This window comes from Neopsephotus bourkii, unplaced genomic scaffold, assembly GCF_033783945.1.
Source record: "Neopsephotus bourkii isolate Nb327-2 ecotype Australia unplaced genomic scaffold, CSIRO-AGI_Nbou_v1 NB_1053, whole genome shotgun sequence".
Classification (NCBI taxonomy): domain Eukaryota; kingdom Metazoa; phylum Chordata; class Aves; order Psittaciformes; family Psittacidae; genus Neopsephotus; species Neopsephotus bourkii.
In genome coordinates, this window is record NW_026901542.1 from 4,316,364 (window position 1) to 4,339,177 (window position 22,814).

The 22,814-nt window shown below is 37.3% G+C and overlaps 1 protein-coding gene across 2 annotated transcripts in view; it reads right to left on the reverse strand.

Annotated features, from left to right (window-relative positions):
• The window catches only part of LRIG3 (leucine rich repeats and immunoglobulin like domains 3), a 40,562-nt gene that overhangs the window by 11,665 nt on the left and 6,083 nt on the right, over positions 1-22,814 (reverse strand). For both annotated transcript variants that reach the window (XM_061361220.1, XM_061361221.1), the window contains exons 2-11: positions 21,056-21,127; positions 20,670-20,744; positions 6,912-7,046; positions 6,168-6,311; positions 3,763-3,906; positions 3,309-3,452; positions 2,717-2,860; positions 1,337-1,417; positions 616-687; positions 179-250 (exon numbers count right to left, since the gene is read on the reverse strand). In XM_061361220.1, the coding sequence (XP_061217204.1) occupies positions 179-250; positions 616-687; positions 1,337-1,417; positions 2,717-2,860; positions 3,309-3,452; positions 3,763-3,906; positions 6,168-6,311; positions 6,912-7,046; positions 20,670-20,744; positions 21,056-21,127 (1,083 nt within the window). The remainder of the gene's footprint in view (positions 1-178; positions 251-615; positions 688-1,336; positions 1,418-2,716; positions 2,861-3,308; positions 3,453-3,762; positions 3,907-6,167; positions 6,312-6,911; positions 7,047-20,669; positions 20,745-21,055; positions 21,128-22,814) is intronic.

Consider the following 22,814-nt stretch of genomic DNA (forward strand, 5'->3'; position numbering starts at 1 on the left):
ACATAAAAAAAACAAAATGTTGACATACCCTTCCCTATGTGACTTCAAAGAGATTACACTGGGAGTTTATCACTGTATCAGTGATAAACAGTGATACTGTATCTCACAAGGCTTTTATTTATATATTTACATGGATATATAAATTTTATAGAGGTGACATCTTTAGATATAAACTTACAATTCTTTGAGTTTCTTCATTTGTGAAAATGCATTTCCTTGAACTGACATAATTGCATTGTTACTTAGATCTCTAGGGAAAAAAAAGGAAAAGAACATTAGAGGAAGAAAGAGTAATTTATTACACTGGATGTATTTAAGACTCAAGGAATAGTTTGCTACCTTAGTGATATACAAAGGATGCCCTGGCTCAAAAACTAGAGATAGGATTAAGGAGGTTTATAGAATACTTAATACATATCACTTTCTGCATTGATTCCAAAATTCATATTCAGCGTAACTCCAAAATAAAGAATCTTCTCACGAGCACAGTAGGAAGCAGGGTAAGTGTATTTCATGCAGAGTCATAAATAAAGCTTCTTAGTCCTACTTTTATTTCAATTAGTATAAAAAAAAAATTTTCCAATGTTGGGTTAAATGTGAATTTCTACTACTTACAGGTGTTCAAGCGCATCCAAACCAGAAAATGCTTTCTTTGTAATGGATCTAATCCTGTTTCCTTGGAGTACCCTGAAAAATGTAAGTACACGTGCAAAAAAGATGCAATAAAATGGAAGCATTTTTAGTATTTATTTCTAAACTGTGAATAATAGTCACCATTCAACCTTCCTTCCCCGATGCAGCAAAACGTCTCACCTCTAAAAGACACTGATTTATTCCTCTTGACTAAACGTCTAGATTTAGAAGCCACTTAGTGTGTACAGTTTAATGATATGGGTTATTCTAATCGTATACACAGAAGCAACTTTTTATTTCACTGATGTGCATCTGAAAATTTCAATGCAATGAAGTTGATGGAATTCCACTGGATGCTGCATTACTTTATTAAAGACTATCCCTGTCACTATGCTTCTGTTATATAATGCACTTATTTCTTCCCATTATGGGAAACCCTAATTCTTTAAGTGATGTTGCCATAAATAGCAGTAATATTTAATATATTTCAGATCAGTTCGACTTGAAAATTCTAGAATTTATTTTATAGAAAAGGAAGACTTTATAGAGAACAAAATGGTATGGGAGGAAAAAAATACAAACCCAAACATCTCAGCTATGGAAAGTTTAACACAATTAAGTGTTGGGCTTGTCCCTTAGAACACACATAACATGCTAATTTTTTTTAGGAATGATGAGATACAAATACTGTAGCAATACTCACAGCTTCCTAAGTTTATCTAGGCCAGAGAAGGCACCATTCATATCTTCAATAGTCCATGATATTTCATTGTTTTTCAGATCCCTTTTTAAAGGCAGTAAAGGAAAAAAAAAAAAGAAAAAGAAAAATATCAAACCACAGGAGCTATTTGAAAGAACAAAGTTCGTATTTCTTCAAGAGCATGTATTACTTTAAAAGAAAATACATTTAAAATAACTTTCTGGTAAGTTATATTTTCTTTGCTCAGGATGCTGTTTTGTTTGTTTTTTTTTTAAGAGACGCTTTACCTGATCAGCCAGCAATCTTAAGAATCATTAGAATACAAACCCACATTCCTCTACAAGGGTATTCAAAAACAGGAATATCTTAAGAGAATGAGCATCTTTGGATGGGAAGGGATGAACTGCTGCCCCTTTAAAACACAATACACTCATGCCTTTGTAAGTTCATAATAACAGAGAATACACTACGCGAATCACTTTTGCAACCTTCACCATCCAGAACACTAGCTTAATTATCTGTGAAGTATAAGGAGATTAAAAATTTGTGAAGAGAATGGTGTGTCAGCAAAGAATCAACAGGGTAGGGCTAGAGGCAAAAAAAAAATCTAGGAGGTAAAGTCTGACACTTAATTCCTAGGCAGCTCCCAAGTCAGACTTCCTCTCTTTATGACGTATATCTCTCTGTGTACTTATAAACCACAGCATACACCCCTCTGAACTGCATCTTTGCTACATGCCCAAAGTGTGCATATCCCTGAAAGTAATGAGTTAAGGCCATTTTCAAAGCCTAGAGGGAAAGGCAAGCATTTAATTTATCTGGCTAACAGATGGGTCTATGGTATGCAACTGGAAGATTTTAATGGAGCAGAATAGATTTAGATTAGTTTACTTCTTGCTTCCCCTTCAAGAAATGCTATTTCAAAAAATGCTTAAATGCTTACAGCATTGCCCAGTCATGACAACCTTTAGCATTCACAGTAATACAGGGTTTTGAGCTTTGTCTTCTTACTTCTACCATGAGAGAAAATGTTGATTCAAGTAAGACACAATGATGATCCAGATCTCTACAGCTGTGGGTAAGAGCGCTGCTTGCTGCCTTCGAATTGAGACATGTCTTCCCCATAATAATGCTACTGAAACGTTTTTATCATAATTGCCACCACCACTGTGTACAGCCTTAATGAAAGGAAGTCCTCCCTCTCCCCACTATTCTGAAGAAAAAAATCCTACTGTAAGAAAAACACATGCTGAACTAGGAAAGTTAACAAAAGCTCCTGGTGTACTTCATAAGGACAGAAGGGGGAGAGAAAAAAATTAATCTATAAGCACCAAGGATTTTCTTTAAGGTTTCTGACCTTAAAAATTGAGTTTGTCAACTTACAAAGTCTGTAGACTGGAAAGTCCCCTGAAGGCACAATCAGCAATGTAATTTACTTTGTTGTTTCCAATGTACAGTCCAACCAGCACACTTAAACCAACGAAGCTTGAATCATCTAACCTTGATAAGTGATTGAACATCAAATCTCTGCAAATTCAAGGGGAAAAAAAAAAAAAACAAAAAAACCCCACAAAAAACATTTTAATGTTTATGCTGCAGTGCTTATTACTCAGTTCAACCCAGGTGAATTTTCAGCAGGGGATAAAGTTTGTTTCCCTTATAAGTATCACAAAACCTACTATGCCATTTTTGACCACACAGCTCGTGTATCATTTCCAACGATTCACAAATTACTGCAGAATGAATTTCTCCGATTTGAAAATGACTGTGTTACAGCTTTAGTACAACTGCTATAGTGAAATGAAGCAGTCACGGTTGGCTTCAACTCCTTTTAACAAAATATCACAGTCTCACATACAAAAAAGTTGTTGTCACCTTGGAAACTGTTATGAAAAATTTACAGATCACTGGTAGAAAGCTCATGCTTTGGCATGTACCTGGCTTTCAAAACTGGGATAGAATAAAAGCTACTCACAGCTCACTGAGTTTTTGGCAAAATTCCCAGGCATCAGGACTGATCCTGCTGATGGCATTTTGGCTGAGATGGAGTTGCTGCAGCATCAGCAAGCCATAAAGCCAGCCTTTGGTTATCTCTGTTAGGTTATTATGGTCCAGCTGCCTACAAACACACACAAACACATGCAAAGAGGTAAAAGACAATGTTCAGAAACTCCATGGCATTTGTGCTTTGCAACAGGTCCACATATGACTTCATGATACTGGCTAGGTAGCTGCAGTGTCTATTTATATCCAGAGTTGAATGCAGTTCAGCGCTGTCCTACACATTCACCAATGACTTCTTTCTGCTTTTCAAAGCACACTAGAACAATTTAATTCAAATACATAATTAATTTTATCAAGCAATTCTATTAATTTTGTACAATTAATATGTTGTCAGCATAACTTATAAGCAAAAAGTTGATACTTACAAGACTTCCATGTTGGTCAATCCCCAGAAAGCGCCATCCATGAGCCTAGTAACCCCATTTCTCTGCAGTTTTAACGATTTCAATGCTGGAAGTCCTTGGAAAGTAAGCCCATCTATTTTTTTAATTTTGTTGCGATTCAACTCCCTGCATCAATAAAATGTACAGTTACAGCAAAGTAAATTTACCTGCACACCAGCAACCTTTCTTCCCTCTCTGGAAACAAACCTTATTTAAATGCTTTTCTTGCGTATAAAACAACAGAGAAAAAGATATAATAAAAATCAAACATTTTATGGGAATCCATTATGCTTAATCATGCTAACACTATTCTGCCTTTGTTATACTGTGGACAAGGACCTTGGTGGTTCCTTGATTTTCAGATTTAAAGAATTCCTGCAAACCTAGAATGTCATGGTCAATCCTGTTCACAAATTCAAAACTGAAAGCACCTTCCTGGTGTTTATCCAGCAGTAGAGCTGCTAAGGTTATCTTAAAGTTGAAATAAGTAATCAGTCAGAAAGAAGTTAAGTGTTTTAAGTTGTGATAACAGGGCAAAATTTAGTATCTTGGGTGATCCTTCTCTTTCTTAATCTGGAGCCAAGCATTCATTACACATTCCTCCCTCATTCTCCACAATTAGTTACAAACAGTTTCTTCCCTCTTTCTCAGATGCTCTTGGCACTCGCCCTTCGGCCACCACACACAGCCCTTGTAGGCCAGAAGTTGGGACCTATGTGTATCCTGGAAGGGAGTTATAAGGCATAACTAGCTGAATGACAAGCCACAGTCACAGTAATACTCAATTATTTTCTATTTTCCTGCTCTCTACAACACCTTTTTGACTTTGGTCCTTTTTAACTCCAAACCCTGCACCAACCCCAAGCAGCTTTCTGACTTTGAGCCACAATAAAATGGAAGTCTAGCCTCACACAGGCACGAAGAGCAATGACAACTTTTCTATAACAGTGAATTTTAGACTAGCCAGCATTTGCTAAATTAATAGTTTACTTATTAGAAACAACTGATATACAGTATAAAGGACTAGACAATACTAAGAAAAAGCCCTCATACAGCAGTGAGTGATCATCTGTCCCTTCAAGAAGGTCTTAGATCAATCTGCATCCTACCAAACTAAGAAGAATCCTCTCCTTCCAAAACTTCCAATGGGAAATAAAGGCCTAAATAATTATCTCTATATAGTTATAAAACAATTATTTTTCAGAATCTAAGTCTTGTAAGAATTCATCTTTCTTCTCTGATGGCCTGATACAAACACTACCTAGTAAGAGACACCCAACAGAGAACCCTACTTCCACTTCTGTATTTGAATATGTAAAAGCAGTGGAAAACACTCAGTAAAAATAGCCTTTAGTTTTTCCCTGCTCCTCCTATGAATAATTCTTTCAGGAGATAACACAAATTTTTGGCCTTCATTGAAGATTAACTACTCAACATAACTAGCTCAGCCTACTGATGGAATCCTGCCGGAGTGCAACTTTTTTTAGCCAAGAGTACCACCAACTTCCAAAATTTTAGTTGAATCTGAAGATCAGAAAGTCTACCAAGATTGCTAACAAACCCTGGTTATCTGCAGGACTGTTCTTACACTCTTCTACTGAGGCTTGAGTCAAATTCTTCCTGCATTTGTATACAGAAAAGACACAAGTCACTCTTTCCATGTGTCCAGAATCATAACAGTTCACTGTTCTTACAACCTTTCACTTCCAAGGTTAACCTAAAAGAGTTCATCTTCAACTCTTGACTATCTAATATGAAAAATAGCTATTCAGGATTCAATGAAGTGCAGTCCTAGTCCATCCTCTTGTCAACTTCCTGTGCTCTTTAAGTTTTGGGGTTTTATTTAGAGAAAAAAAAATACTTCCCCAGCCTATTCCATGTTAAATAACTGTATTTATTATTTGTTCGGTAAAACATTTATAGACAGCATTGTATCAGTGAAGCTGATGGAGGTCTATTTACCCAAGCATATTGCTTCTCATCATACCTTCTGAAAGCAAATTAATTCATTTCACTGTGAAAGAATAAAAAAATTCCCTCATTTCACCATGAAAGCACAAAATAAATGAGACTGCTGTAGCAAACTAAGTTTACTTCACTCAGTATTTTTCCAATGCTTTCTTATAGGAATACTGCTATGACCCCTTTTCCAGCCTTCCCCCCCCTTTTTAATAGGCAAACACAATTTTGACACAAAGACTATTCACATCTCACCAATATATAAGACTAGTTTTGTTCAGCACAAAGCTGCAGTTAGTAAGGGTTGCAGTAATATGTTTTCTGTGTCTGTCTCACTCTGCCTCTGGTTAAATTAAAGGCTAAAGTTCAAGCACTGCCAGTGCTTTGGAAAACCTGAAAACAATTAGTCAATTGTAGGTTGCACTTACAGGTGCTGCAGATGGGAGAGTTTAAACATCTTTTGAGGGATTGCTGAAATTTTGTTCCTGTTCAGTTTCAATACTTGAAGTGTAGTAGACAAATTGTCAAAGGTACCAGGCTCCATGGAGGTTATTCGGTTACTGTTAATGTACCTGTTGAAACAATGTTTAGAAGGTTAAATTTACAGTTATTTAATAAATTCTCAATACCAAGTAGTGAAACACAAAGCCCTTGCACTGCCTACTCCTTCATAAATGGAATTTCATTTATCATATTAATTAGAGCTCTTGACAGCTCAGTCTATGGTCAAATAGTATTTCACCACCACCATTTTGTTCTATTCTGCAGGAGTGTGCTATTGGCAGAAGATATGATGTTGCAAGCCCATTACTTCATTCTCACTCGGCATAGCTCTGGCACTGCTATTGCCATTACTGAATAAGAATTAAAGGTAGATTCAAAAAAGTCCACCCAACTCCAAGCAACTCAAGACTAGCTCAACCATGAGGGACTTAAGTTCATTTTGTTATACAATTATTTCTCTCAAGAAACACATCTATTTGTTTCATCAACTTGTTGCAACAACTCATGTATTCAAGTTAGCAGCTTATGTTAAACAATAGGTGAAAGCAGGAATAAGCATTTGATGCGCATCTAATTAGAAGATTTAGTACCTTAACAAAATGCTGCCAATATAAATTTTCCAGCAAGTCTTTCTGAAAGTAACCTGAAAGAAAAAGAGTTTTACTTACAGATACTTGAGCTGTAACGATGGAAATGATGATATTTTTAGCTCTGATATGTTATTGTTGCTCAAGTCCAAAGTTTCTAGACTCTGAAATGGCTTCAAGTGTTCAGACAAGATGTTGGCAATCTTGTTGCTGGTCCTAAAATTTAAGGACAGTAGTCAAAAGAATGTCATTTCCAGAGTAAACACTTGTTAACTACACATGACTGACGAAAGTTAGTTCTGAATTCTCCCACTTGAAAATAGTTTCTAGTTAAAGAAAAGTAATAAAGTATGTGCTCTAGACATAACATTCATTTCTAGCCATCACAAATTGTAATGCTCTAAATACATGTGTTCACCAACATTGCTTAAAACATCCCAGCAGACAAGATGAAAAGAATTGCATTATAATCCAATTGCTTCAATTCATGGCTTTTAAAGAAAGATTTAAAACTCTCTCTGATCATCTATTCCTGAACAGTACATATACCCAGTATTTGCCTTAAACAGTATGTCACAGTATTGTAATTAAATGTTATTAGAGACATTTTCTATTTTAATCAAGTTAACATCATACTAGCTATGGCGTTTTGCTTCTTTGAAAATTTCTACAGCATGAAAATCAGACTGAATTTCCAGAAAAGCAGCTAGATTTGAGAAGATGGATGACAGTGCATTCCCTCAGAAAAACATTCTATAGTTCTGCAATTAGACCTAGTATTTCATCCTGTAGATTCTTCTAATGAGTTCAGAAAAAAATAAATTTCTGCCCATTACAGAGGTTCTGGTTTTCATGTCTGGTCAGATTTTAGTTATGCCTCACACCCAATTCCACAACAAAAACTCTTCAACTGTTTAAAGACATTGGTATCCTAGTCTACTCTAACAAACACCCCTTTTTTACTTCCAATGGAAGGCACTTTTTCCAGTGATCCTATTTCATGTTTGTACCCAGCAACCTACCAATTTTTTCCATCCCAGTTGCATAATGTACAGAATCATACATACACATCACCAGCATTAATAGGGTTGGTTGTTGGGGCCTAACGGTACAGAGGGGAAAACAGATCATGACCAGTTAAATGAATGAAACCTGAAATGATCCCTGTTACCTTGAGAAGCTCAAGTCAATTCTGCCTGTGGTACATTTTGTGCCTACTATGATGAATTATCAAAATTTAGGAGCTCTCCTCAACTACTAGAGATTGCAGGGAAAGGCAATTTCAGTAAAACTATCAACAGGAATGCAGATTCTAGGTGTTTGGCTTCACTGGAAATACTTGCTCTGGATCAAAGAGTAAGCCAGACATTCAGAATAGCATGGACAACCCTCACATATTTTAGGGGTGTGGGGGATTACTGCTCAAGACAAAAAAAGTCCTGACTCAAAAACTGAACCAGAAGTTAGATTAATGGGCCTTCTGACCACATGTGGGAACGGGTAAATGATCTTGCAGCCCCTCCAACGCAGCGCTTGTATCATGTTTCATTCCTCAGGCTGTCTGGTAGAGGTACACTGCATATTTTTAACTCTTAGCTGAAAGTATTTATAATAAATGGAAACAAATTACTTTAATAAAAAACAACAACAAACACCACCATCATGTGTCAATTCCACTGGCCAAATAAGACTGCGAGTTAGAAACCAGGTCACAGAGCCTTGCATTTATGCATTACTTTGTTTATAAGGTAATTACTAACAAGGTATTAAAACTGCCAATTACTTGAGTGACGAATAAAATTTTCCTTGCAGTAAAAGTGTGCTCCAGCAGAAGCCAGCAATTTCCTGAACTGCACGCCTCCTAAATTGCAGTGTGAAAGTGTTCAGTTATAGAGATGGCTTGCACAGTGCTGTCTTTGTGTCAGCACTGCTCCATAAAACAGAAATTCCTCACAACTGGCAGGATAATAGCCCCTGTATTACAAAGTTTAGTTGGACCTAATGGAACTGAATAAAGCTCTTATACAGCCTTCAGATTAGCACTTAAACTAACTGGCAAATTACCTGACACAGACCAGGTTAAAACAAAACCAAACAAACAGAAAAACCCACCTTGTTTATTTGAGGGAAGGTTTTACTTTTTTGGAGATGGTAAGGTCGTATGGTGGGGAGAAATCAACTTCTTTTGTTTACTGAAACAGTGAACACATTAAAGTCCTAGTTCATCTCACAATAAAAAAATCAAACCAGCCTTCACTGCACCTGCCTGCTTGCTCGTATTTGTAGAAGCCACTCAAATGCAAAATATCCAAATGGTTCACTCCTTATTGCTCCACTCTCCTACTCCAGTTTTCTCTACAAAAAATTAAAGTGCCATAATTCACACCTCAAAGGAGATTACCCAGTGCTGAACATACCTGAAAAGTTCTAATTTTAAGGCCCAACTTCAGTTAAAATGAGAAACTGCAATTCAGGATGAAAAAGTTGGGGCTGTTTAGTCTGGAGAAGAGAAGGCTGCGTGGAGACCTCATAGCAGCCTTCCAGTATCTGAAGGGGGCCTATAGGGATGCTGGGGAGGGACTCTTCATTAGGGACTGTATTGACAGGACAAGGGGTAACAGGTTCAAACTTAAACAGGGGAAGTTTAGACTGGATATAAGGAAGAAACTCTTTCCTGTTAGGGTGGTGAGGCACTGGAATGGGTTGCCCAGGGAGGCTGTGAATGCTCCATCCCTGGCAGTGTTCAAGGTCAGGTTGGACGAAGCCCTGCGTGGCATGGTTTAGTGTGAGGTGTCCCTGCCCATGGCAGGGGGGTTGGAACTAGATGATCTTGAGGTCCTTTCCAACCCTAACTATTCTATGATTCTAATTCCAAATTGTTTTTTTATTTTTCCACAATCATCACTTAAGTATATCAAATAAAAACACTGTATCAACCTCCTCACAACTGCCAAATTGCTGTCAAAATTAGTCAAGAAAAATGTGTTTGAAAATGTAAGCCTATCTAAGTGTCAAGGCAGAACCAAACAGTATCCTCTGTGTCAGTACAATGGCATACAAGTTTGTTCATTATGTTCAATGCCAAACCAACCAACCAAACAAAAAACAAATGCCCCCAAGACCACGAACTCTCCATCGAAGTGCTATTATTGTGTTCAGACAAAAGCTGCTGCGCACACCACACGGGTTTCATTTCAGAGACCCTCAAAGGGAGATCAGAGCCACAACAGAACCAGCACATCAGGTTCTCACAGAAGCAGACCTGAAGCAATTTGATAACTTTTTCATGTGCAAGGAACAGCAACATGCTGCAGCTTCCCAACAACTTCTCCTGTTACAGCTAAAGAAGCTGGAGCATTGAGAAACAGAAAACCACCAAAAATACCTGCATGAATTTGAACATGCCTTTTGCAATTTGAGTGCCCACACCCTGACTTAACAGCAACAAAAAAACATACCACCCACCCAAGAGTGCATGCAGACTAATTATTTTTACATATGCCTGTGTGAATACCAGTTCAAGACAGAGTATCAGTTTTTCATTATGGGTATGAGAAACCTTAGCTTTTTTTCTCAGCATTCATGATTTTAACCACACCACTAGGTCAAAACATCTGTAACAGCCCTACCAATCACCATCTGAAGATTCAGTCTATATTAACACCTACAAAGTATCTGACATACTGACTTGTGCCTTCCTTGCCTCTGGGGAAGTACCAAGCAAGACAGCAACTTCTGTATCCATTTTGTTAAGGATATAGTTAACACCATTTAGATGTAATAGTTCTCATGTGCTGGGGAAACAGAAAGTAAGTATCCCAGATAAGTATCTCTTGATAGACTCCCAGTATGTTTTCTACCTAAGTATGCAAGCTTCATTAGTCTGATCCTGTAAGATGGCAACCCCTATGCAGAAATATTTAGACCTGAAGCTCTACCTTTTGTTTCTACCCAAAATGTCAGCCAAAAAAAAAAAAAAAAGATATATATATATACACATATATATATATATATATTCTTGCAATTTCTTCTCCAGCACAACTCTTTCTTCCAGGTAGACCTTGACCTGTTGTGTTTTGAGAAGCTTTAGTTTTATCTTGCACTATAATCGTGACAGGATCATGTGTAGAAGCCTAGAGGTGGAGCAACCCGATAAAAAACAAGCTGTCTAGACAGACAATTTTGGAGAGCTGTCTGTGTGCAGCCTGTTCTCCAAAGCAGTTGGATGTAAAATAACTGTTTTAACACCCATCTGGTTCTAGACTAATAGAGTATCTCAACCAAGGCCTGAGAAGCAGCATATACTTAATTTGCCTCACAAACAGGCAAATGAAATCATATTGGAGGCTCCTGCTAAAGACTAGAAAAGTATACGTAAAGAGAGGCAAAAAGCACTCTGATAGAGCTAGATAAAATCTTTCTGAGCAGTGCTGAAGCCAAGACACTGGGATTCATAGATGTTTAGTTTTACCGTCTTGTGTTTATGTGGCTTCCAGATTAGAGCTGGCCTAGAGCTTCATACCAGAGCACAGGCAAACCAGATGTCATTGTCCCCAACAGATCACATAATTGGTGGTTTCCACTACAGCTCACAACCTCCTGTTTCAATTTCTTCAGGTATCTATGGTTGCCTCACCTGCTCTTCCCCCCACTCACCCACTGACATCATACAACTCCTCGCGTATCATCTATTGTTTCTTGCACTCCTGCACAAACTCCTTTGGACTTCTGGAGTTCTTATAAGAAACAATGATGTCAAGACACCAAGTAAAAAAAAAAAGAAAAAAAGAAAAAAAAGAAAGGCAAAAAGAAAAATAAAAGTGAAAAATCAAGACTTAATTAACTTTCTTAGAACTGTAATTAACTTCCTTACAAAGTGCTGGAAGACACATGCTCTGTGGCTTTTAGGGTAAGGCTGGACAACTTTAAGACCACATATCAGAAGAAAGAATCTCAGTAACTCCTACAAGAAGAAAGAGAAAAAATAGTGTTTTTTCATCAATTTCTACACATTTGACTACTAAAATTAACCATACTGTAATGAACAACTATATCATTTAAAATATTGTAATTATGGTTTCAAGCTGAACACTACCCTTACAAAATACCCCTATACGAACTGTACTACATGCTCTTCTCACCAGACACCAGCTGCATTGAATAACGTCCAGTTTTTTAAATTTTTGCAACTGCTAATATACAGAAATATTTCAAGCAAAACTGGTTTTCTGCAAGACAAAGATGCTGGAAATAAAGCCAGAATTCAGGCTTACTTCCAGTCCTACTGGTAGGTCTATAAGTTTCTTGGCCCTTCACACACAGGCTTCTCTATCCATAGAGCAAGCGGGGTTTTTTTTCTTTTGAAGCTCCCCTCATTCCATGATCTACGCCTGTCATTGCACATTCAAGCCAGATGTCAGCAAGTCTCTGCTGTTATTTTTTTGTACTTTTTGTGGTATACAGGCATAAAGCAGAAAATAAAAACTCAGAACTCTGCAGGCTACCCTATCCAAAACTTGACACCAAAGCTTATTCATTCCCAAAGCAAACATAAACTGGGAAAAGGGGAAGAGAAAGGTGCATAACAAAACAACTCTGTGATCAGAAATGTTTTCATCATCAAAAGGAGGCAAACCCAAACTTTACAACACGTGATACTTCCATAGCAATTCTCTCCCAATTTTAGTTATAGCTTCAATATATGTAATTAAACTTCCTGTACAAACTCTCTTCTTGATAAGAGAGAGTCTGTTTTCCATTTCACTTTCTGGCCTTTCCAAGAACAATCACAAGTTACTTCTCATGTGATAACCAAGTGAAAGTGTAAGCTCATCACTTTATTTTAAAGATGGTAACAAAAACAATGCAGGCATAGCTATTTCATCATGGTCTGACAAGAGAAATAATAACCCACTGCAGACTTGGTGCACCCTATGACAGTTAATGATAAAATCTTGGACAATTCTAGTCCTAGATTAAAGCCAGCATAGTGCCCTCTAGGATCATAAATCACCTTTCTAATATGATGTATGGACTTCAGCAGTAACACCTATCCTTTACTGTTAACAGAGCCAACCATCCCTTTTGAAGGGTGCAGACTAAAGTCTAGGCACTTCAGACCACACCCTTCTAGATCTACTCCGAGTTTTGGCTGTCTCCTATCCACTTCACTAAAAGTACCAAGTCATTACCTTTCATTGCTCTACTGCAATAATCACCTACCATTTCTCCAAGATATGACCACAATACTTATACTTGACATCTTAACTTCATTCTGACTTCCCTCATTCTCTATACTATATGCCCTACAACTTTGTACCTATTAGGCTTTCCTACTAGTCTTCCATTTGGTCACATAGGAACAGTGTTCTCCGCTTTTCTGATCCATCACTTTTCATTTTAATTCACCTTTTTCTCTAACATTGCTGATCAGAAAGTTATGCCCGGTTTTTTCCACTGTAAATAGCTCGAAGTCTGCATTCTTTTCCATTCTCATTGTGAAAAGCATTAATCTAGGCTGTCACTACTTTATATTTTTGCTACAACAAACTCTGGGTTTTCACATACTTCTTCCTTTTCCCATCATTCAGCCTAAATTACTGCCATAAAAATCTAGTTTCCATGTCTGCAAGTCTGACTAAGACAGGTTCCTTTTCAAATTCTTTCATTTACTTCCTCTTAGTCTCCACACCAAATGTCGAAGCCTGAAAGAACTAATTCCAGTAAGTTTCTTCACTCTAGCTTTTAGCTCACAACTTCAGCCCAAGTCACACATGGTTTACCACCACTCCCATTTTTGGGACTTTCTCCAAGTAGCCTTCTGCCTGAAGCCCAGTCTGACATTCCTCTTTTCTTTCTTTCAAGCCTTCTTCAAAACAAACTCTTCCAGGCAGTATCTAAATCTTAATCCTTCCCATAATAAAGTGGTAGCTGAAGAGATGACAACGATGTAAAATATTTGACCAAAATTTTCTTAATATTGGAAGCCAGACTTCAGTTTAGTGTGCTCGCCTTATAAACACACAATACCACTTTCTCTGGCAAGCGTCAAAGGGAAAGGCATCCACTCCTACTGAATGTAATCTTCCATTTTCAGCAGCTGCATCTAAACTTCTTTCTTGTGACTGTAGCTTTCTAAATGCTGAGAAAGCATTCTCCCAGATTTTACACACAGCTTCCACTCCCCAGCCCACCGTAAGATAACAAAGACGCAGATTTCTCATACCTATCCCTATTCCAAATAAACTTACAAATAAAGATTATTTAAAAAACAAAACCCTTCTATGTTTAGAGAAGGCTCTTTGCAGGAGTTTTCCTCATGAAGGTACTGCCACTGAGCACAAACTATCACTCTTATTTAAATATACTTTTCCACATTTTAAACAGAACTGGAAACGCAATCCTAAAATAAAATCCCTTCTAAATAGTATAAGGGATTAATCACCACTTTCCTTTGGTACCTAGGTTTGTGCATAAAATTTAGATAAGTATTTAAGCTGTATGTTGGTTAATGAAAGTCACCAGCATGTAACAGTGCACACTTAAATTTTGGAAGGAGACCTTTTGGCAATAAAGATTTTTTTTCTTTTTTAATCAAGAAAGAAAATCAGTGACCAGCCTACGTTCTACTATTCTACCCCCAAATGAAGAAGGTAAGACTATTTTGTTCTTCCTGGTAAGGAGAACAAAGTGAGCACAAAGCTGCCTAAAATGAAGGTTAATTTATAAATCTCTAGTCACGAGCTCATCGTTTGTTTAGCAGAGGTTTACAATATGCCACTATAATTTAAGAGTTAGTTTACTTAGTTTTAAGATTGATAAAGAAAAATACTTTTTCAGATTACATATTAAGTCAGGTAAAATGAAAAATCCTGAAAGCCCTGCAAGTAGAGATACTGACACTGCAGTATGATAAACTCCACATACTAAGGGTTTGTATCACATCAGAGATAGCTCTGTCTCCATTACCTGACAGCACAATGCTTTACCAGTCTCAACCAACCACCATGTTGTTACTAGGTCTTTCATCAATGGGATTTCATATTTAGATTAGAGCAAAGTATGCTGCCCACTGAAGAAATCTGACTGATCACTGAAATCAGGATTAATGTGCAACTAGGCAAAGTAGCCAGGTAGAGCTAATAAAAGAATACACAAAGCTAAAACTGGGCTCTTCTGATAATTTTAAAATTTCAGAGCTTATTCATGAAGCCTAGTCTATACTAACACTTGGAGATGATCTCCAATAAATTCCCTGCTGCAGATTAGATAGGCAACAAGTGTCTACTTCAGACCACAGACTACCATCTGGACCTGAAAACACTTCTCAGGCATTCCCCAGGTTTTCATTTGTTTTCAGTGGTCAAAATAATATTTTTTTTAAACAAATCCTTCTTGATGGCTTCGGCAATTTTACAGAGTTCATCCCCCCCCCCCCGAAGAGAATGAATTTGTACTTTTTTTGGCACAATTCATTTCTAGCCTCTACATCTGCTTTTTCAGAAGCCTTCACTGAACATCAAAGGCCTGAGATACCACATAATCAGAGTCATTTTGTAGTGGCTGATAAGAAAGCTACATTTAAAGTTGGAATAATTTTGCTTACTATTAAAACCTGTGACACCTGCAGTCACCTAAGACAGCCTACAGTCCTTTTGTCCTGTTTTTATCTCCTGACTAACCTTTGTTAAAACTTTTTGTTTATTTACCTTTTTAAACATCCAGGACACAAGACATCTTCAAACACAATGTATTTAAACTCACCATATACCAACAGAAAGACATTACAAATGGAACACTAGAAATCCTTCAGAAAAGTGACTTGAGGATGCAGCCCAGCACAAACAAACAAGTGGGTGCATTTCAAGAATCCTCCTCAATACTGGCAACATTCTTCTTCATCTCAGACCTCAAAAGCGAATGGCCAAGTGATTCCTTGTTTTAACTGCCTTAAAGGCTCCCTGGACAGATGGGATTGGTTGGGATTTTCCTCAGCACAGGACAGGAAGACCTGTGCCATGCTGCACATTCTGCATGTCATTTATGAACGTGAGGTATCACATTCTGAAAAAAGTGGGAACCTATTACAAGCCATATATTACTGTAAAACTTGAAAAACATTACTGAATTGTGAATGATCCATGCTCCTTTTACTTCTGTACCATAAACTTTCCATTCTCCACTCTGGCTTTATCAAGACCAAATATTTGTGTTCTAGACTAACATGATCAGTCTTTACAACGTAAACTATAATATTTTCATTTAAATAAAATAATTTCTCCTGAATAAAATGTAAAATCACAAGTTTATTTAAAACAGACCATTATTTAAAGCTAGCCTAACACTAGAATTCCACTATACGCACTAGTTACTCCGGCATGTACAGCATTTTTAGTCCCTGCAGACAGCAAGATGATGGCTACATAACATATCCTGGATGTGGGTAATATAAAACATGTTTTACATACACATTTTGATAAGAACAATAAAACTTAGTTGGGGAGGCAGGATACTTTAATACTCAAAGCTGTTCTCTTTTGATAGCATTCAAACACACAGCACAGTGATGATGAATGGTGTCTACAATTATGTATTTTAAAAAATTCTGCAAGTAAAGTAGCATGGGGTTCTTATTTAATCTGTAAGTCCTAAAAAACCCCAAAACCTTAAAGTTGCAGCATTTGCAAATCAGTGTCCGCCTTCCTTACAAAGCACTCATCGCATGAAAAGTAATTAACATTTTCTGAAGCATTTTCAAGTAAACTCCCTATGCAAACAGTAGTTGGCAGTTAAACGCCATGCAGGACTTCAGGGCTATTGTACTTCCATTACTTGGTTTCAATCTACTTCTGGATCCAACCCAGGTACCAAACTTTACAGCAATGACAGACCTAGTAGGCAACACCAGTTTTCTTTTCACGTATCAACACCACAGATTCTAGTGGATTTTCAGGATAAGCAGGACAAGACTGGTACATCTTGGATAAGGAATGCCGTTAGAATGGAAACTAAATTCAGAACTTTGCTTGTTCTCCTGGAACGAGGGCAAGAGTATCCACTTCACTAGCTGACAAAAAAGCAATCCACCTATCTAGGAACAATGAAAAGAAACTTGTTTATTCTCCCAGAACTGCAGGATTTTCTACCACAACCATTTAAAACAATTACGCATTAATTTAATTGTTTTTACAAACACTCCAGGAATGCAACTTAGGAAACACCTAATATATTTTAGTCCTAGGGGTAGATAAATACACCTACATTACTGTGTGTGGCATCTGTGTTATATATTTGTGGTAATCAGTTATTAAATCCAGTATTCTCCCCAAAAGATTACGTTGTGCAGCACTTAAGGGAACCTGGCCTTCTAGCTACAAACTGTGCTGTTTGGAGCCTCCTGACCAGATTTAGCCCAAAGTACAATCCGTTTAGTTCACAGCAGCTTCCAGATTCCCAGGAGGCTCTGAAGCTCTCTTATGCCATGTGATAAGAATAGATACAACTATATTTTAATTCATATGATGAGTATCTCCAGCCATGTAATGAGAGCGTGCTTGCATGTACTTGTATACTCCTTCACACAGACAAGGTCTTCCCAGTATGCTGGTAGGGGGTGTGCCTGCCCAATACTTTTCTCCCCCATGGTGTTCAACCCTTAGCTGGCATCCATAGAAAAAAAACATTGGCATTATCGTTTCATGTTACAGACTGTGACCATGAGACTTGGAACATTTGCTGCTCTGGGTATGTTTACTCTGCATAATTCAACAGTATGCAAATACCTAAGCTAGATAAATATCAATTAAGATAGCTAGCAATGAGGTAGCTCCAGAAATGGAAACTACACGAACATGATAATCCACCCATGCTTGTTTATACTGCTCAAAGAATTTAGACACACAGTGCTGTATGGAAATACCTGCACTATTATTTACTGTAGGCATACCAGCAGCGCAAATTCCTTTGCAGGGCAAGAAAATTCCTGCAGAACAGGTAAAATTCTAAGGCTCCACAGCTGAGTGACAAGTCCTGAGAAGTGGGGAAAGAAAAAAAAAGAAAAGAGAAGAAAAATCTTGAAAAAGTTTCTTCAACAATGAAGATTTTGGCAAGAGAGGCAGGCGCCACTTCCACAACATTCCTTGAAGACGCCTTGGAAAAAAAAAGCTGGCTTTTCAACTGACAGTAATGAACCAGCGTATATGTATCTCATCAGAAATACAATCAAATCAAGTTTCAGAAGACTAGCACTCTCTTTTCTGCTATTATTTGAAAGTCAGAACAAAGACTCAATAAGGAAAGAGCGGTTTGTTTTGGAAAGGCTCCACAAGCTCCTTTCATATAAAAGTTTAAAATCCTGAAGTCATCAGATGTTTTGAGTACAGTTATTCTTTGAAGAGTGGTTCTAAAAATTATATTCTAATTGTTCCATATGTGTTCTCTTCGCATGACTTACATGTATTAACTCAGTTTGATTGAACCCCTCCAAAAAAAACCCAACACAGAAAGAAAAGTGAACATATTTTTTTCACTTATAAAAAAAAAGTATTATTAGATAGATTATATGTCCATCTATAATAACACTGTATTACATATCTTTTTATGCCAGACAGCTGCTCTTTAACTATTTAGTCTTTTCTGTAAAAAGAGGTTTAACATCTTTACATAAATAACTTGCAACCTGTAAGAACAGAGCTCAGGGGAGGCTTTATACTCTCTACAATTATCTGAAAGGAGGTTGTAGTGAGCTGGGTGTCAGTCTCTTCTCCCAAGTAACAAGTGCTAGGACAAGGTGAAGAAATGGCCTAAAGCTGTGCTGGGGAGGTTTAAATTGGATATTGGGAAAAATTTCTTCACTTAAAGGGTTGTCAAGCTCTGGAACAGGCTGCCCAGGGAAGTGGTTGAGGGACCACCCCTCTAGGTATTTAAAAGAGTGTGGATGTGGCACTGATATGGTTTAGTGGTGGACTTGGGAGCACTAGGTTAACAGTTGGACTAGACGATCTTAAAGTTCTTCTCCAATCTAAACAATTCTATGAGTCTATTCTGTGTTTGAAACAGAAACCTTTGCAAAAGAAACAAGATGCTTTATTTTTTATAACAATACAATACCTGCCTAATTTTATGTTCTCTGTACATCTGTTTTGATACAAACAATTGTCTTAACTAGTATATGCTCACTGACAGCACAGATCTAACAAAGGGTTTTCCATGTCTGACCACCTGAGTAAATGAATGAAGCTAGTGACCCAAGGATACGGAACAACCAGTCCACCAGTGACTAATTTTCATTTATACTCTCAAAGAAATACAAAAATTTTTGCATAGCTGCAGAAGGATGATTTTGGGTTCATCTAAACTAGTTCAGTTCCCACGAGGACTAGAGGAGATGGTAAGACAAATTCTCAACTTTGCACTCCTCAGGAGGCAGGAGAGTATAAAACACTTATTATTATATTATTTCCAACCTTGTGGCAAAACGAACCTTAGCAAAGACTTAAAAAAATATATTCCTTAGCTCAATTAGATACTTAAACTACAGAGTGCTATGTCAACGTGAAAATACTGTCAACACTAATGCAAAATAGAAGATATGCTTAAATTCAACAGTTATTTGTCAGACACCATCTGCTTTTTCCTTCATTCTTTTCCGATTCTGATCTGTAAGAAACCACATCAGTATCAAATATCACTTAGTTCTTACTCAAACAGAGCAATCCAGACACAGAGGCTGCACCAGCTGACTTAGCTGACCTGAGCCCAGAGTAAAAACAAACCCCTATAAATCCCCAGATGTAAGCAATTGAATAGTGATTAATTTAATTAACTGAACAGCTTTCCAAAGTTTATTGTATTGTTTTAACCCTTCAGGCTTCTTCAAGAAAGGTAACTTGCAATTTGTTTTCAAGGGCAGGGTTTGGCCAGAGGGCTACATATTAGTGTCATTAGACACTTTAGATTCCCATTGATAAAATACAAATCCCACACATGAAAGAGGTGTCTTTTCCCTTTTTCAATTAATAGTATTAAAGTAACTATTTCTGTAACAGTTCTTTCAACAATTAGAGAAACTACATCATAGTTGTGGGGGGGGAGAAAGGAGAAATCAAACCGATTTTGAGTGGAAACCTCAGGAATAACATTTCCTTTAAAATCAGCTGGTTTGGTTACTGGTCCTATATGCCTTTTACAACTTTATACTCATATTACAGATGCCACATCAAGTAACCTGCTCATTTCTTTCAAATGAAACAATGAATGTACATATAATTTTGACACATGATTATATCCATTAACTGCAGATACAAAAAAAAAAAAATTATGCTACACATTAAAATGGGCTCAAAAAGACATTTTAAAGATATTGGCAAAACATCGTCTAACCTAGATACTTGTCCTGAAGCTGCATCTCGAGGGGATTTCCCCATGTTGCCCACTGAAATTAATGGAACTCTGCCATGATTTAACACGAGTGGGATTTCAGCCAAGATGCATAATGATAGAGTATAACTCTTGTTTTAAAGTCTGCATTGTACAAGTTTGTATAACGTTTACTAATGTTTGTACAGCGTCTAGCACAACAGGGCTGAGGCTTCTGGGCACTACCACAACATAAATTAATTCTAATGCAGTCTTTGTATCTGAGGGAAGCATAAAAACTACAAGGATTAAGTTCAATTATACACATTTTAAACAACCTGCTAAATAATATGGCATAATCAACTTCTAACCACAAGCTACTCTATTTCCAATTATTTCACTTTAATCGTTGTAATGTACATATTTCCACAAACCCTGTGGAGTTAGTTCTACTAACTAGGGACAATAGTAAGATCTACTTACAGAGACAAAACCGTTATATTTGCAGAGACTCGTCCCAGATCTGGAATGATCTCCAGTTCATTGTTGTTCAACTTCCTATTAATGTTAGAAAATGGAGAGTCAGCTTTCATGTTAATCAGAAATATGTACATTGGACTTGCTAAATGGCTCAACAGTGTCATCCCAAAATTAAAAAAGAATTTCAGTTCCACTTAATGCAAAGTATCAGAAAAGCAAGCATCTTTGTTGTTTAACCAATGATTAGAAACAGGGATACAATTAGCATACACAAACATTGGTTGGGGTTTTTGGGTTTTTTTTTGTTGTTGTTGTTGCTGCTGCTGCTCTTTTTTTCAGGGGTTGATTGTTTGTTTTTGTTTGTTCTTTATTAAGACAAATTAACTTACACTTCCTGAAGACTATGAAGGTGATCCAAGAGACTGGTCTTGATTGAAGATAATTTGTTGTGACTTAAGTCCCTAGGAGGTTACAAAAACAAACAGCCTGTCAGTTTTGCCATAAACATAAATTGTGTAAAGCAATACAATTTCAACCCAAATTATGTTATCATTTGTTTCCAAGTACATAAAAAGGAGGTTTTTATTAATATAGATTAGTAAATTAGAATACAAACTTATTTGAGTATACAAGTATAACTAAGCATAAATACCTCGACTGGTCATTGCCAGCAGTGTCAAAGAATTTCCTATACCTCTAAACAATTTAGAGCCATTCACTGGGATGTAGTAGATATCCCAATGTCTAAGTGTGTAAGACCCATGAAAAACACCTTCAGATTTCTACTCATGTACCAACAACAACCCCTCTGTCCCATCCCTTCACAATAAATCATCTGGCTAATATAACCTCTTGATTACAAGGAAGACTCATAAACCAATACTCATTGCAGGCTCATTCCTTGAGTCAGTTGTATCATTTACTCTTCTTACTTCTTTAAAACAATGCATAATCTTAAGTACACAATGAGGACTGTCCACAAATCTCAACACTATTTGCATGCTTTCACTCAGTTCAGGACTCCATTCCTATATAAGCAAATTTAATGGTGATCTTAATCAATATCACAAAAACACAGGAAAGCCTAACTCTATTCTAAGATGTCTGTATACTGGTCACATTAATATCACAATCACACTTGGAGAAGTAGCTTGAGTACTCAGCTTGTGCCAGTCTGCACTGAAGATCCCAACTATATATAACAATGCAGCTTATAAGAAATCTTGTTAGGGTCTTTGCAGTGTTTCTACAAAATAAGCCAGGGTACTAGTAATGCAACACATTTTCTTGACCACTGTCAAGAAATTCTTTTCCCTATAGACACCATACATCTTTACCATGTGTCTTAAATATTTTACAACACGGTAAAAGAAGAGTCTTAAGAAGCTTTTGTGTAGCCTCAGAAGTAGCGGAACAATCACAGAAATAAAAGAATGACCACACAACAGAAGGCAGAAAAGCAATTACAGAAACGCAAGCTTGCACAGCCATAGAGATCTGCACAAGCAGCACAGATTCATAATTGCTTTTCTAACCATGGCTAGCCCTCTTGAAGACCTACCCCTTCTTAGTCACTCATCCACCAAAACATGCACCTTCCTGCTCATGCACTGCCACCTGTCACTAACTCACCTGCATGAATTCAGCCATCTGCAAAATGCTCACTGGACATATTAACACTGAGTTTTTCCAAGCCAGCAAACAAAAACTGCACTATTTTTAATGAGTTCTTAAACTCACACCTGTGAGAGTTTGCAATGCAGAATTGCACCAGCATGCTTCAGCAGTGAGCTGCTGTAGCATCACAAAAAGGCACAAAAATTTCTTACACTTCATGATACTTTTCCCTGTGCTAATTAAGCCGTGAACAGTCATTCAACATGCAGGGATCTCCATCAAGCCATGTGGGCATGAAGTTGAATGTATGAGGAAGCTTTCACTTTTTCTGGATAATATAACGCAGTACAGTCACCTACACTGAGCATGCCAAACACAGGCCTGACTGCCATGGATGCATCCACTCCCCATCCACAGTTCTGGCTGTGAAAAAACCTGACAATCAGCATACCGTTGCTGCACACAGCCCAAAACTGACTTAAACTGAGACAGATCTAGGGTTTGTGCTAGGTCTTGTGCTCTGTGACTAAA